The sequence below is a fragment of the Cuculus canorus genome, chromosome 12 (genome assembly GCF_017976375.1).
Source record: "Cuculus canorus isolate bCucCan1 chromosome 12, bCucCan1.pri, whole genome shotgun sequence".
In the NCBI taxonomy this organism is placed as follows: domain Eukaryota; kingdom Metazoa; phylum Chordata; class Aves; order Cuculiformes; family Cuculidae; genus Cuculus; species Cuculus canorus.
The window spans coordinates 17,147,702-17,161,079 of NC_071412.1; the positions used below are offsets into that span (position 1 = coordinate 17,147,702).

General features: G+C 56.7%; 1 protein-coding gene across 1 annotated transcript; it reads left to right on the forward strand.

Moving 5' to 3' along the window:
• The first annotated feature begins 2,725 nt into the window (after window positions 1-2,725).
• Window positions 2,726-12,791, forward strand: LOXL1 (lysyl oxidase like 1). The gene is made up of 7 exons (XM_054078148.1): window positions 2,726-3,774; window positions 10,143-10,251; window positions 10,765-10,902; window positions 11,189-11,345; window positions 11,429-11,524; window positions 11,712-11,827; window positions 12,130-12,791. The coding sequence occupies exons 1-7, from the start codon at window positions 2,802-2,804 to the stop codon at window positions 12,134-12,136; spliced, it is 1,596 nt and encodes a 531-aa protein (XP_053934123.1). The 5' UTR covers window positions 2,726-2,801; the 3' UTR covers window positions 12,137-12,791.
• Window positions 12,792-13,378: the final 587 nt, after the last annotated feature.

Consider the following 13,378-nt stretch of genomic DNA (forward strand, 5'->3'; position numbering starts at 1 on the left):
ACCCACCCCATCATCCTTCCTGCCCCACACGGGGGTGAGGACAACCCCGTGCCTGTTGTGAGACCTTATTATTCTCTACAACTACCTGAAAGGAGGTTGTAGAGAGGAGGGAGCTGGGCTGTTCTCCCAAGTGACAGAGGACAGGACAAGGGGGAATGGCCTCAAGCTTCACCAGGGGAGGTTCAGGTTGGATATCAGAAAAAAATTCTTCACTAAAGAGTCATCGGCACTGGAACAGCTGCCCAGGGAGGTGGTCGAGTCGCCTTCTCTGGAGGTGTTTAAGGAACGGGTGGATGAAGTGCTTAGGGACGTGGTTTAAGGGAGTGTTAGGAATGGTTGGACTCGATGATCCAATGGGTCCTTTCCAACCTGGTGATTCTATGATTCTATAGAATCATCGAATGGTCTGAGTTGGAAGGAACCTCAAAGCCCATCGAGTTCCAACCCCCTGCCATGGGCAGGGACACCTCCCACTGGATCAGGTTGCTCCAAGCCCCATCCAACCTGGCCTTGAACACCTCCAGGGATGGGGCAGCCACCACTGCTCTGGGCAACCTGGGCCAGGGCCTCCCCACCCTCACAGGAAAACATTTCTCCCTAAGATCTCATCTCAATCTCCCCTCTTTCAGCTTCAAACTCTTCCCCCTCATCCTGTCCCTGCACCCCCTGATCCAGAGCCCCTCCCCAGCTTTCCTGGAGCCCCTTTCAGTACTGGAAGCTGCTCTAAGGTCCCCCCACTACATCACACCGAGTCCTCATCCCCTCTGCATAATTCCAGCTGTGCACAGGGCTGGGGCAGTGTGGAGGGCAGCGACCCACCTCCAGCCCCACTCGGGACAAGCCGTAGGGTCGTGGGAGGAGGAGGTTAGACCAGGCTTTCCCTCCTTGGCCAGAGCGCTCTGCCTATTACATCAACTCTGGTATTTCCAGTCCCTGCGGGGAGATGGGAGGAGCGCAGGCAGGAGCGAGGAAAAGCAAAGAAATATTGGGAGATGCAAATAACTGTGTGTGGGGGGGTGTCCCACAGCAGAGATTTGGCCTCTCTGGTGAGGTCTGGTGCTGGGATCTTTCTGGTCAGGCTGGCCTCATCCTGGCTCCATCTCCAGCTTCAGGGAGGGAAATGAAAGTGGCAGGAGGGGGGGAAAGGAAAAAGCTACACGTGGAAAACACACGTCCCTACGGCCAGGACTTAAAGCAGCAGGAAAAAGCGGGACAACACAAGGGCAGGGATAGGGTTGGTAGAGTGGGGTTGGGGTGTCTGCTCTGGCTTTTGGAGTGCTGCCTCAGTTTCCCCAGGGTGAAAGGTGGAGGGAACGATGCCGGGAGGCTTTGTCCCAGCCTCATTTCTGCCTGGAAATATTCCCCTGTGGATGCCAGGCTGGGTGATGGGGCTGTGAAAACGCAAGTGGTGGGGGAATTCAGGGGGGGCCCCCAGGGAGGATGAAGCAGAAGAGTCTTGGTGCTCTCTGATGCAGAGGAGGAAGCCACGGCGATGGCCTCGTGATGGTGGTAGATTCAGGGTTTGCACAGGCTGGATCCAGACACCAGCAGGGTTGGAGACCCCCCGGACTCACTCCTCACGTCCTCACTTCGTGTTCAATATTTCCAGTCCTGAGTTACCAACTGGTCACCAGTTTTATTTCTCCCTGGAGCTTGTGAAAAAAAGAGGATCCATCCTCATTTGGGATACAAAATCAAGGGAAACGCCCAGAACTGTTGTGAAAACATAAATTCTAGGGGGGAAGCTCCGTATTTTTTGTACAGTTTCCTCTTTGAAACCTACTGAAAGCTTTTAGGGGTGAGTGAAAATGCTTGTGCAGGTCCTCACCCTGGTATCAGGCTTCTGTGTGTGACAGTCCCTGGTGTGAATTTGGGTGCTTTTGGGGGAAAACGGGGTCCTTCCGAGCAGTGGCGTGGGGCAGGATTAGATAGCGTTGGCCCATCAACGCTTTATACAAGCCTGACCCCTATTTTGAGGCCATAACACCAAAACCCCGAGAATTCAACCCAAATATTGAAGTTATGCATCCTGCCAGGGATAAAAAACTGTACAAAAATGATTTTTTTTTTTTGAAGTATGGATCATTCCAGGGTGTGAAAAATTGTAAAACCTCAACATTTCAGCTTTTTATCCCGAGTGGATGCATTTTGTGTGCAGCCAGCACTATGCAGAGCCTATTCCTGGCTGCCAGAGGGCAGAATCCGTGCCAGAGGCCGTTCCTAGAACCAAAACTAGTAGAATTCACCCCAAATCACTCCAGCGTTTAAAAAAGCCTCAAACTCAGACATTTCATCCCTATAACCCGAGCGGCAAACCCCCGCTACCCTCCGTCCCGCCCCCGGGAGGCAGCTTTGATGCGGAGTCGAGTGCTAGGACCCCGCGCCGCCCCCGGGAGGCGGGCTCGGTACTAGGGCGGGCGCTAGGACCCGGTGCCGCCCCCGGGAGGCAGGCTCGGTGCAGGGCGAGCGCTAGGACCCGGTGCAGCCCCCGGGAGGCGGGCTCGGTGCGGGGGCGGGCGCTAGGAGGCGGGCGCTAGGACCCGGGAGGCGGGCTCGGTGCAGAGGCGGGCACTAGGACCCGGTGCAGCCCCCGGGAGGCAGGCTCGGTACTGGGCCGAGCGCTAGGACCCGGTGCCGCCCCCGGGAGGCGGGCTCGATGTGGGGGCGGGCGCTAGGACCTGGTGCCGTCCCCGGGAGGCGGGCTCGTTGCGGGGGCGGGCGCTAGGAGGCGGGCGCTAGGACCCGGCACCGCCCCGTGCCGCCGCTGCCGGGGCCGGTGCCGCGGCGGGAGGCGCTCCGGGATGTGGGGTCTGTGGGCAGCGCTGGGCTGCGGGCTGTGTCTGCTGGCGGGCGGGCAGGATCAGCCGTGGCGGCAGCTGATCCAGTGGGAGAACAACGGCCGCGTGTACAGCCTCCTGCACAGCGGCGCCGAGTACGAACCGGCGGGGCACGACCGAGCCGCGGGCAGCCGCGTGTTGCTGGCGGGGGCGGGCAGCGTGCGGAGGCAAGCGCCGGGCTCCGGGACCGTGAGGGGACAGACACGCCATCCTTTCGGCTTCGGGCAGGTGCCCGACAACTGGCGGGACGGGCCGGTGGGAGATAGCAGCGCGTCGCAGAGGTTGCGCGCAGCCGGCCGCTCCCGGCAGCCTTCCTCCTCCTCCACCTCCTCCTCCTCCTCCTCTTCCTTCGCCTACGCCTCCGTCGCGCAGCCCCTCTACCCCCAATTCCCCTTCGCCCCCCAGTACGAGCCCCCCCGGGCGTACGACGAAGGCTACACCTACCACCGGAGCACCGGGACCGGCGGCGTAGCCGTGGCGGCGGCGGGGGCCAGCGTGGTTTATCCCTACCAGCCCCGGGCGCGCTACGAGGACTACGGGGAAGAGCAGAGCCCCTACCGAGCCCAGGGTTACTACCCGGGAGCCGAACGCCCCTACGCGCCCGCCGCCCCGCAGCCGGTGGATGGGCTGGACCGGCGGTACTCGCACAGCCTCTATCACGACACCGGGGGGGCACCGGACCCGTACGGCAGCCAGCAGCTCGCCAGCCACGGCGCCGCCTCCACGGACAACCTACAGGCTCCCAGCGGGACCGGGCACGGGGCGCAGCTCCCGCCCTACGAGCCGCAGCCGCCCTTTCGGGCGCTGGAGCCTTACGGGGTTCCTCGCCCCGAGTCCCACCTGCCCGCCAGGAGCCCCGAGGTGCCACAGGCCGTCCCCGACAGCCAAGCGCGGGTCAGCGTGGGCAGCGTCTACAGGCCCAGCCACGGCGGGCGGGGTGAGTCCGGGGGGACCCTGGGGTGGGTGGTGTCCTCAGGGGGACCCTGGGGTGGGTGGTGTCCTCAGGGGGACTCTGGGCTGGGTGGCAGTTCTCTGGGGTGAGTGGTGCCCTCAGGGGGACCCTGAGGCGAGTGGTGTCCTCAGGGGGGACCCTGGGGTGAATGGCAGCTCCACAGAATGGATTGGTGTCCTGGGTGAGATCCTGGGCTGGATGGTGTCTGTGGTGGGACCCTGAGGTGTGTGGCAGCTCTCTGGGGTGGGTGGTATCCTCAGGGGGACCCTGGGGTGGGTGGCAGTTCTCTGGGGTGGGTGGTGTCCTCAGGGGGGGACTCTGGGGTGAGTAGTGTCCTCAGGGGGACCCTGGGGTGAATGGCAGCTCCACAGAATGGATTTGTGTCCTGGGTGAGATCTTGGGGTGGGATGGTGTCTGTGGTGGGACCCTGACGTGTTTGGCAGTTCTCTGGGGTAAGTGGTGTCCTCAGGGGAATCCTGGGGTGGGTGTTGTCCTCAGGGAGACCCTGAGGTGTGTGGTAGCTCTCTGGGGTGGGTGGTATCCTCAGGGGGACCCTGAGGTGGGTGGCAGCTCCACAGAATGCATTGGTGTCCTGGGTGAGATCCTGAGGGGGAAATGGTGTTCTGGGTGGGACCCTGGAGTGGGATAGTGTCCTGAGTGGGATGGTGTCCCAAGCAAGACCCTGGGGTGGGATGGTGTCCTGGAAGGATCCTGGGGTGTGTGACAGCTCCTCAGGGTAGGATGGTGTCCTGAAGCGGTCCTGGAGTGGGATGATGTCCTGGGTGGGATGGTATCCTGCGTGAGACCCTGGCATGGGATGATGTCCTGAGTGGGACCCTGGGGTGTGTGGCAGCTCTCCAGCGTAGAATGGTGTCCTGAAGGAGACCTGGGGTGGGTGGCAGCTCTCCAGGATGGGATGATGCCCTGGGTGGGACCCTGGGGTGGGTGGCAGCCCTCCAGGGTGAGATAGTGCCCTGGGTGCTTCTTCACCCAGGAAGAGGGCATCCCCTTCTATAACCATGTCTGGTGTCAGTGGCTCTCCAAGAATGCTGCTCCCGTGTAGTGGGGACAAATGTGGCCAAGGGGCCACCGAGGAGCTGAGGCTGTTCAAGATCCTACAGGTTTTGGGAATGAAGTCTGAGGTGGTGAAAAACAGAGGAAGGGGAAAGGATGCGAAGGGACAAGTCATAGCAGAGCCTGTGCCATGTCCAAGGTCACCCCACACCTCTGGGGTGTGTCTGTGCTGTGGGATGGGGGGACACTGTGCTTGTGGGGTGGGTCTATGCTGTGTCCCAGGTCATCCTGTACTTGTGAGGTGGATCTGTGCCACGTCCAAGGTCACCCCATGCCTGTGGGGAGGGTCTGTGCTGTGGGATGGGGGGACACTGTGCTGTCTCTGGTCATCCTGTGTTTGCTGAGTGGGTCTGCGCCGTGTCCCAGGCCATCCTGTATCCGTGGAGTGCCTGTGTGCCTTGGGTTAGGGACATGCTGTGTTCCTAGGGTGGCCATGTGCCACATCCCCAGGTCATCCTGCATCCATGGCGTGGCTGTGTGCTCTGCCATGCACTTGGGGTAGGACACTGTCATGTCCCAGGTCATCCTGGCCATGTGCTGTGTGCTGGGACAGCCTCGATCCACGGCTGGATCTGTGCTGCCTTGCCTGGGGCTGCAGCAGGGGACCAAGGTTGCAGCAGGGTCGCTGTCACTTCATGTCCTACTGACCCCGATCCTGATGAAATCCTGTGGCTTTTGGCTGAGGCTTTGCCACAAGTGGTTTTGCTCCATCATGAAAGTGGAAGTAAGGCTGGAGGGCGTGAGGAGCAGCAGCCTGGGGGATCTGTTCCCTGCCTGTCCCTTGGGAAACCCATCTCAGCTGGAGCCTCTGACCCATCTGACCTCGTAACCCATCCAGCCATGTCTCTGGTTTCGGAGAAAAACCCAGCCCAGAGGGTTCAGACAGGGGGAAGCGTTCATCCCAGCCCTGCCCCGTTGCGTGCGAGTGAGTAAACACAGCGAGAGCAGCCGGGCTGGGTCAGCCTGAGGTCCAGCTCTGCTGAAGATGTGTGGGAAAGAGCTTGAGGACAGGGATTGTGAGGAGAGGACCTTCCTGTCTCACCAGGAACAGCCTCTCCTGCCAGGCAAGGGATGCAGGGTTGAGGGATGGCAGGATGAGAAATGCAGAGGCAAGAAATGCAGGGATGAGGGATGCTGGTGGTCCGCTGTCTCTGGGGAGGAACATCTGGGGACAGCTGCACTGCAGATGACCTGAAGCGACAGAGAAAAATGGGCTGATGCCTGCCAAATCTTCTCCCTGTTGGCAAAGGCTGTGTCCTTCAAGGATCCCTGGAAGCTGGGCCAGGAGGTGAAAGTGCTGTAGCTCTGCCAGGGAGGTCAGGATGCCTGTGGCTGGATGGACAACCCTTGTTGGCCAGCAAGCCCATCAACAGAACACCCACCTCTCGGTGCAGGAGCCCCAAGCCTCCTCCTTCATATTTTTCCATAATAAATTTGAAGAAGAGAATAAAAATCATCTAGCCACCCGAGGGAGGTGGTTCTCTGCCCCCCTCGCCACTGCCTGGCGTCTCCTCTGGGTCACCTGCTGCTCTCTCCAGCCAAGCTTTGTTTGGGGAAAGCTGTCACCTCCCTGGGGGTCACCAAAAAGAAACCTCTCCAAGCCTGTTGCCTGCAGGGCCACCCTTCAGGCAGGTTTTTTAATTGGTCAAAACACTTTATAAAGCCGAATCAGATGTTAATTATGCGCCTAAACTCTTTAAGAGTCTCCTAATCCCACACGGCTCAACCAGGAATGTGAGGCATTCCTGGCCTCTTGCTGGGGCACCTGGGGGGTTAATTAAGCAATTAGATCCCACTGGCTTTTAAGAGGGGGTTTATTTGGGCTTTCATAGGCATCGTGGGTCCTCCACCTCCCTCCATCCAAACCGGCTGATGAAGACACCTTGGAGCATGAGAGTTGAAATAGTTTCCAGTCCTAAATCTGTCGTTGGCCAGGCCATGATGGAGGTGGGAGAGGAGCATCTAATGTCCTTTGGTCAAGGGAGGGGGATAAATGCAGCATAGCGGGTTTTGGCAAGGAGGTGAGGAGGAGACACCAAAAGTCTTCATGTCTCCTGCTCACAACTGCTGTAGAGGACCCTGGTGTCATTCAGGTCTTGCTTAGGGCCTGAATCGTCTCATGCGAAGGAGCTCTTGGCTAGTGAAAGCCATGTGGCATCTAAGTCACAGGGCCAGGTAACCCACCCCTTCTCGTGGAGTTCAACCACGGTGCCAGTTCTTAGTGGTGCTCCCCACTCTTGACTGACCCCCAGGAGGCATCTCCAGGGGCTTCCTCTCCCTGGCTCCTCTCCAGACCTCTCCTCTCTGCTTTCCTAAATCTTTAGTGGGGTATTTTGCCTTGCTGTCATGCAAACAGGTCATCTGGGGTTGGTTTTGGAGTAGAAGCAGGTTTCGGAAATCCTATGGGGTGATGGTGATTTTGGTACCCACTAAGCTTGAGTCGTGGTGGCTGTGGTGACAGCAGAGGATGTAGTCACCCATGGATGGAGCCCCTGGGTGAGGAGATGACAGTCTTGCTGTGAAAGTCTCTTGTAGGCTTGGGGATGGCTTTGGGTTGATTTTGTTGCTAGCTTCAGGCTTAACAACCATCCAGGGATGCTAAGAAGATTCAGTGGGTCTAGGATGGGATGAAGGGATGCACCAGGAGATGCTGGAGGAAGGATGCTGTGAGGATGGGATAAGATGGGATATGATGAAGGGGTGCACCGGGAGGATGGATTCTGCAGGTCTGGGCTGGAATGAGGGGGATGAAGGGGTGTATCTCAGTCACTTGGGGGTGTCTCCCTGTCCCCACTGCTCACAGCCACCCTGTTCGGTGGTCTCTGTGTCTCTGGATGTGGGACCCAGCCCTGCTGGGCATGGGAAAACGAAGCAGCCACCCCCTCGGCTGGAAAGCTGCTGGAGCCGGAGATTTTTGGGCTAAGCCCGGCACACCTGCACAAACAGCGCGGCAGGGAGCAGGCCTGCCTTTTTTTATTATTCCAATTTTCATGGTGAAGGAGAAGAAAATCTTCTCTGGCAGCTCCCCGGGGCAGACCAAGGGGCGGAGGAGGAAAAACAAACATTTTCTTGCTGTGGTTGTCCCTTTTTGGAGGCGATAGCAGGGGGCTGCCAGGGCCCCGGACTTGCAGGAGGTAGAAAAATGCTGGCTCAGCAAAAAGGATCAGGGTTTGACCAGCCCCCAGGATGGGGACAGTTTGGTGCCCTGCTGTGATAAGGGGACATTTGGAGGGTTGTGAGGTCAGATCCTGCCATCCTATTAACCCCAGTGGTGCTGGGGCCTACAGTTTGCCCCATCGCTGCCGAAAATGAGGCAGGAGACCCTACAATAACACCGGAGTCATCCAGGGTGAGCTCTGTCCTAGGGGGGAAATAAAACTCCCCGTTGGTAAAGGAGTCAGGTTTCTCTCTGGAGTGTCCAAGAATTTATTATAAACAACAACGGGGAGGAAAAGCTGGTTTCTAAACGATGACAAGCGCTCTTGCAAGTAGGATGGGGCCCAGGGGTCCCTTCCCATCGCCTTTTTTATTGTTAATTTTTTTAAGGGGGAGGGAAAAGCCCTTCCCAGTTCTCCCAGTTCCCCCCCTGGCGTGCGCAGCCCCCTCTGGGTATTACATCAGCAGCGATGACCAAGCAAGTAGGGCAGGAAGCAAACTCCAATGGAGTGACGTGATCCCTCGAGGGAAGGCAGGCCAAGAAACAAGAAGGCATTGTTCTTTTTGCCCATGGAAAAAAAAAGGGAAAATAGGGAGAAAGAAATAGGAGGGGAAAAAAGGAGACGTGCTGAAACCGTCTGAGTGCAAAGGGAGGAGCTGCTGTGGCCAGAATCCACTGGTGCCTTGGAAAGGGGATGGGGATGAAGATGGGGACAAGGATGGAGATGAGGACAAGAATGGGAGTGAGGATGGGGATGAACATCGAGATAGGGGTAGAAATGGGGATGAGGATAAGCATGGAGACAGGGAGGATGGGGATGGGGAGGGAGATGGAGATGGCTATGAGGATGGAGAAGAGGAAGGAGATGAGGACAGGGATGAGGAGGAGGATGGGAATGGGAATGAAGATGGGGACGGGTGGAGAAGGAAATGAAGACAGGGATGGGGATGAGGATGGGAACAAGCATGAGCGTGGGGATGAGGACAAGGACAGAGTTGAGGATGGGCATAAAGATAGTGATGGGGATGAGGAGGAGGATGGGAATGAGGATGGAGACAGAGATGGAGATAAAGATAGAAACAGGTGTGGGGATGAAAATGAGGATGGGGCGGGAATGGAGATGAAGATAGGGATGGGAACAGGGATGAAGATGAGGATGAGAATGGAAACAAGTACAGGGGTGAGGATAGGGATGGGGGTGAAGATAGGAATGGGGATGGGAATGAAGATGGAGCTGGAGATGGGTGTGAAGCTAGGGATGAGGACAGAGATGAGGATAAGCTATTGAGCTTGCAGGAAGGAGGGATTCCCAGCACAGATTGTAGTGGAGCATTGCTTGGCTTTGCAGAGGGAAACCGAGGCACGGGGTGCCTGTGGAACAGCCCCTGTGCACATCCCTTTCCTTCTCGCAAGGCAGATGTGAGGATGCTTTCTGGGCTGGTGGTCCCAGAGGAGCCTTTGGGAAGGGGAGGTGTGAAAGGGCATTGTTGGGGTGGGAAGTGCTGGATCCAGCTGAGCTCTGTAATGCTTTTGGAAAGCAAGGTAGCCCCCGCCCATCCCTGCAGCTGTCTGTCTGTCTGCCTGTCCATCCACAGCTCACTTTGGCTGGGCCCCAAGCATGGAGCAACATAAGGAATTAAAGGAGAGACAGGATCAGGGCATGGGGGGCCTAGTGTTAGCAGAGCCCCTGGTTTCACTCTGCTTTTGGGGTGGAAAACAGGAATTAACAGGAAATAGGTTCCCTCCCTTTTTTAGGGGTCATGTTAACCCCGCAGTCCCTGGCTGACACAGGAGTAGGAGCTGGGGAGATTGAGGGGACCCCATTAACCCCTTGCAGGGCAGCTGGGCTTGGTAGCCAGCCAGGGCTGGGTGAAATCCCTTCCAGGAGGATGGGCTGAGCAATCCCGCTGTAGGAAAATGGAGGCTTGGGATTTGCCAGCAGGAGCCGGGGGGAAGGGGAGGGGAAGACAGGATTTTCCGTCTGCTGCTTAAAATGAAAAAAACGTGGTGGTCACCAAAGCAAACTTTCCCCATGAGGTCAGAGCTGGTGACTTCAAGGAGAGGATCTCTGCATCCCCAGGTCCTGTCCTTGTCCTCAGAGCTGTCCCTGTCCTCCCTGCAGGTCTCCCTGACTTGGTGCCGGACCCCAACTATGTGCAGGCATCCACCTATGTTCAGCGAGCTCATCTCTACTCACTGCGCTGCGCGGCCGAGGAGAAGTGCCTGGCCAGGTAGGAGCAGCTGTGGGGTGTGGGTTGCATCCTGGGGCAGTGAGGGGGAGATTGGGACACGAGGAGAGAGAGAGAGGGTGGTCTGGAGTGAGGGGGGAGCAGGATGGAGGAGAGGGGAGGGAAAGGGAAGAGGAAAAGACAGAGGGATAGGGAAGGGGGAGAAAGATGAAGGAGAAGGATGAAAGAGAGGAGAGGAGAAGGAAAGGAGAAAGGAGAGGACAAGGGAAAAGAAAGATAAAAGGGGAAAGGAATGGGAAGGAGGATGAAAGAAAGGGCAAAGGAAGTTGTCTGGCGGATGCTGCAAAGCCAGAGGAACCTTCTCTCCTGTCTTTATTCTTTTTTTCATCATCTCCTTTTCCACGGAGGAAACTTCATCCAAAGGCACTCGCTGGGAATTTTCCTCCTGGGGTGCCAGGATAAGCCTGCACCCCACGCCTAGGGAGGCTTCTGTCTCCTTGGGCTGGGGCCAAGAGCAGGGGGGCCATTGGCATTGACCTTTCTTGATGTCCCCAGCACTGCCTACACTGCCGAAGCCACTGACTACGATGTGCGGGTGCTCCTGCGGTTTCCCCAGCGGGTGAAGAACCAGGGCACAGCCGACTTTCTGCCCAGCCGGCCCCGGCACAGCTGGGAGTGGCACAGCTGCCACCAGTGAGTGTTCCCACCACCCCTCCATCAGCCCTCTTCCTCATCGCCGTTTTAAGGCTTTTTAAATGGCATTTCCCCATTTTGGAACATTGCTTTGAGATCTTTGGGAGTGGTGTCACGATGTTTCACACCTATGTGCCTAAAGCCACCAAGCTCCTGCAAGTAATGTCCCAAGGAGGGAGCTGGCAAGCTGAGGTGGACCCAGGGAGCCCCCCAAATTACCTCTGGTAGGGGATGGTGCTGTCTAAGGGGGGATCGCCCTCACTCTGTCCCCCAACCCCATCCCCAGGCACTACCACAGCATGGACGAGTTCAGCCACTATGACCTGCTGGATGCCACCACGGGGAGGAAGGTGGCCGAGGGCCACAAGGCCAGCTTCTGCCTGGAGGACACCACCTGCGATTTTGGCAACCTGAAGCGTTATGCCTGCACGGCCCACACCCAGGTGGCTTCAGAGGGGATGCTCAAAGGGCTCCTTGGGGTTCACCACCCATACAACACACCCTGAACGCTCTTTTTGCCTCACAGGGTTTGAGCCCGGGCTGCTATGACACCTACAATGCCGACATCGACTGCCAGTGGATCGATATAACAGATGTGCAGCCAGGGAATTACGTCTTAAAGGTGACCAGGGTCATTTTTAAGGGGCAAACATTACTGATTTGGGGTTGGCTTGGGAGCTTCTCAGCTACTGGGCTTGGGACCATGCACCTTTTTTCATGCCATCCCTTTAATATGGGTTTAGGTGCTGCTCATTCCCGCTCTTACTAATTTTTAGGGGTGTTTTTCCTTCTCTTTTCCCCATTTTTAGGTTCAAGTGAACCCCAAGTACATCGTCCTGGAATCGGACTTCACCAACAATGTGGTGAGGTGCAACATCCATTACACAGGACGCTACGTCTCTACGACAAACTGCAAGATTTCCCAGTAAGGAGATGCCGGTCTGTCTGTCTGTCCTCCCCTGGGCAAAAAAAAACCCAAAGAAGGGGTCAGACCAGAGTGGTTTAATTCCCCTTCATCCCGGTTTTCTGCATGAGCATCCCAAAAGAAGCTGGATTTGGCCAGCGGTGGAGCTGGGGGTTGGTGTCTCTCTCCTTTTGGGGTGTTTATATTGAATTTCCTTGTTATTTCAGGGAATAACAAAGCTGAGTTTCAAAAGAACCCCCCCTGAACTTTTGAAATAACATTTTTTAATATCTTTAAATGTGAATTTTCTTGTCTTCTTTCAGATCTTGATGGGAGCGGGGCTAGAGAGACATCATCTGCCCCAGCCTCTGTCCCTGTCTCAAAGTGCCTGTGCTGGCTCCTCTGTCCCACCGGAGAACTCAAAACCCATCAGCAGTTCCTCGAGACCCCCTCCTCAACCGAAAAATGTCATTAAAAGGAGGGAAAGCAAGAGTGACTCTTCAAAATATTTTTTTATACTTAACTTTTCTATAACCTTAATTTTTTTCCCATTTCCTAAGGGAAACAGACGCTGTTTTAGCTGGAATAAAGGCAGGAGCCTGTAAATGCTGTATAAATGATGTAAATCACATATTCACGATAGAGAGCGCTGTAGTCTTTAACCCCTTCTGCATTTTTTTCTGGGGAAGGGGTGTCTCCGGCGATGCCACCCCTGCAGAGGAGGAGATGACAGCCTGAATTTGGAGGTGCTGACCTGGCAAGGATGCTCAACACCTCTTCTTGAGGTGAATGCTATGCTGGGATGCTCCAGTTATTTTGGGGACCGAAGGTGCTGGAAATCCCGTCACTGTAGAAGGGAGCTCACTCCTTTTGTTCAGCTTTTAAAAATAAGGAGGGAGTCCTTTGAGATGACTGGAAGTCTCGTTTTGTTATAATTATTAATATTATTGTTATTTTCACAAGCTTTAAAACCAGAAATCATTAAAACACGTTGCTTTGGAGGGTTTGATGTTTAATTGAGGCCACAGCGCCAACGCGAAAACCCAACCATGGTCACAAATGGGATGAGAATCTCTCTGCAGAGGTGCCCGAAGGAGAAACCATGCGGTGTTGGACATTGTCCTTTAAACCTGGATGCAAAGGGCACCGCAGAGGACAATCACGGAGTGGTTTGGGTTGGAACGGACCTTAAAGCCCATCCAGTTCCAGCTCCCCCCGCTTCCCACGCCCCCATTGGCCCCGCTCCCTCGGCCCGTCTCAGCCAATCATTGGCGGAGGGAGCGCAGGCCCCGCCAATCGTGGGCCGGAGCCTCGCCTTGGCTGTCTCGGCTGGGTGGGGCGCCGTCCGGCGTCGCGATTGGCTGATCGAGAAGGAGGGGCGTGGTCATATGGAGTGGGCGGAGTCAGACGCTGTCTCGGGCTCCGATTGGCTCGGCAGGGTGCTGTCTGTCATAATGATTGGCTGATAGGGAAGGAGGGGTGTGGTCACAAAAGTGGGCGTGGCCAGGCCCTGTCTCAGGCTGCGATTGGCTGGATCGGGCGGAGGGCGGGGTGAAGGGATGCGCCAGCGTG

Excerpts from the sequence above, each read along its gene's own strand:
- LOXL1 (XM_054078148.1), top strand. The coding sequence starts at position 2,802 with ATGTGGGGTCTGTGGGCAGCGCTGGGCTGCGGGCTGTGTCTGCTGGCG. Across the intron at positions 10,252-10,764 it reads GAGGAGAAGTGCCTGGCCAG|CACTGCCTACACTGCCGAAG; the intron begins GTAGGAGCAGCT and ends TGATGTCCCCAG. Across the intron at positions 11,346-11,428 it reads CCTGCACGGCCCACACCCAG|GGTTTGAGCCCGGGCTGCTA; the intron begins GTGGCTTCAGAG and ends TTTGCCTCACAG.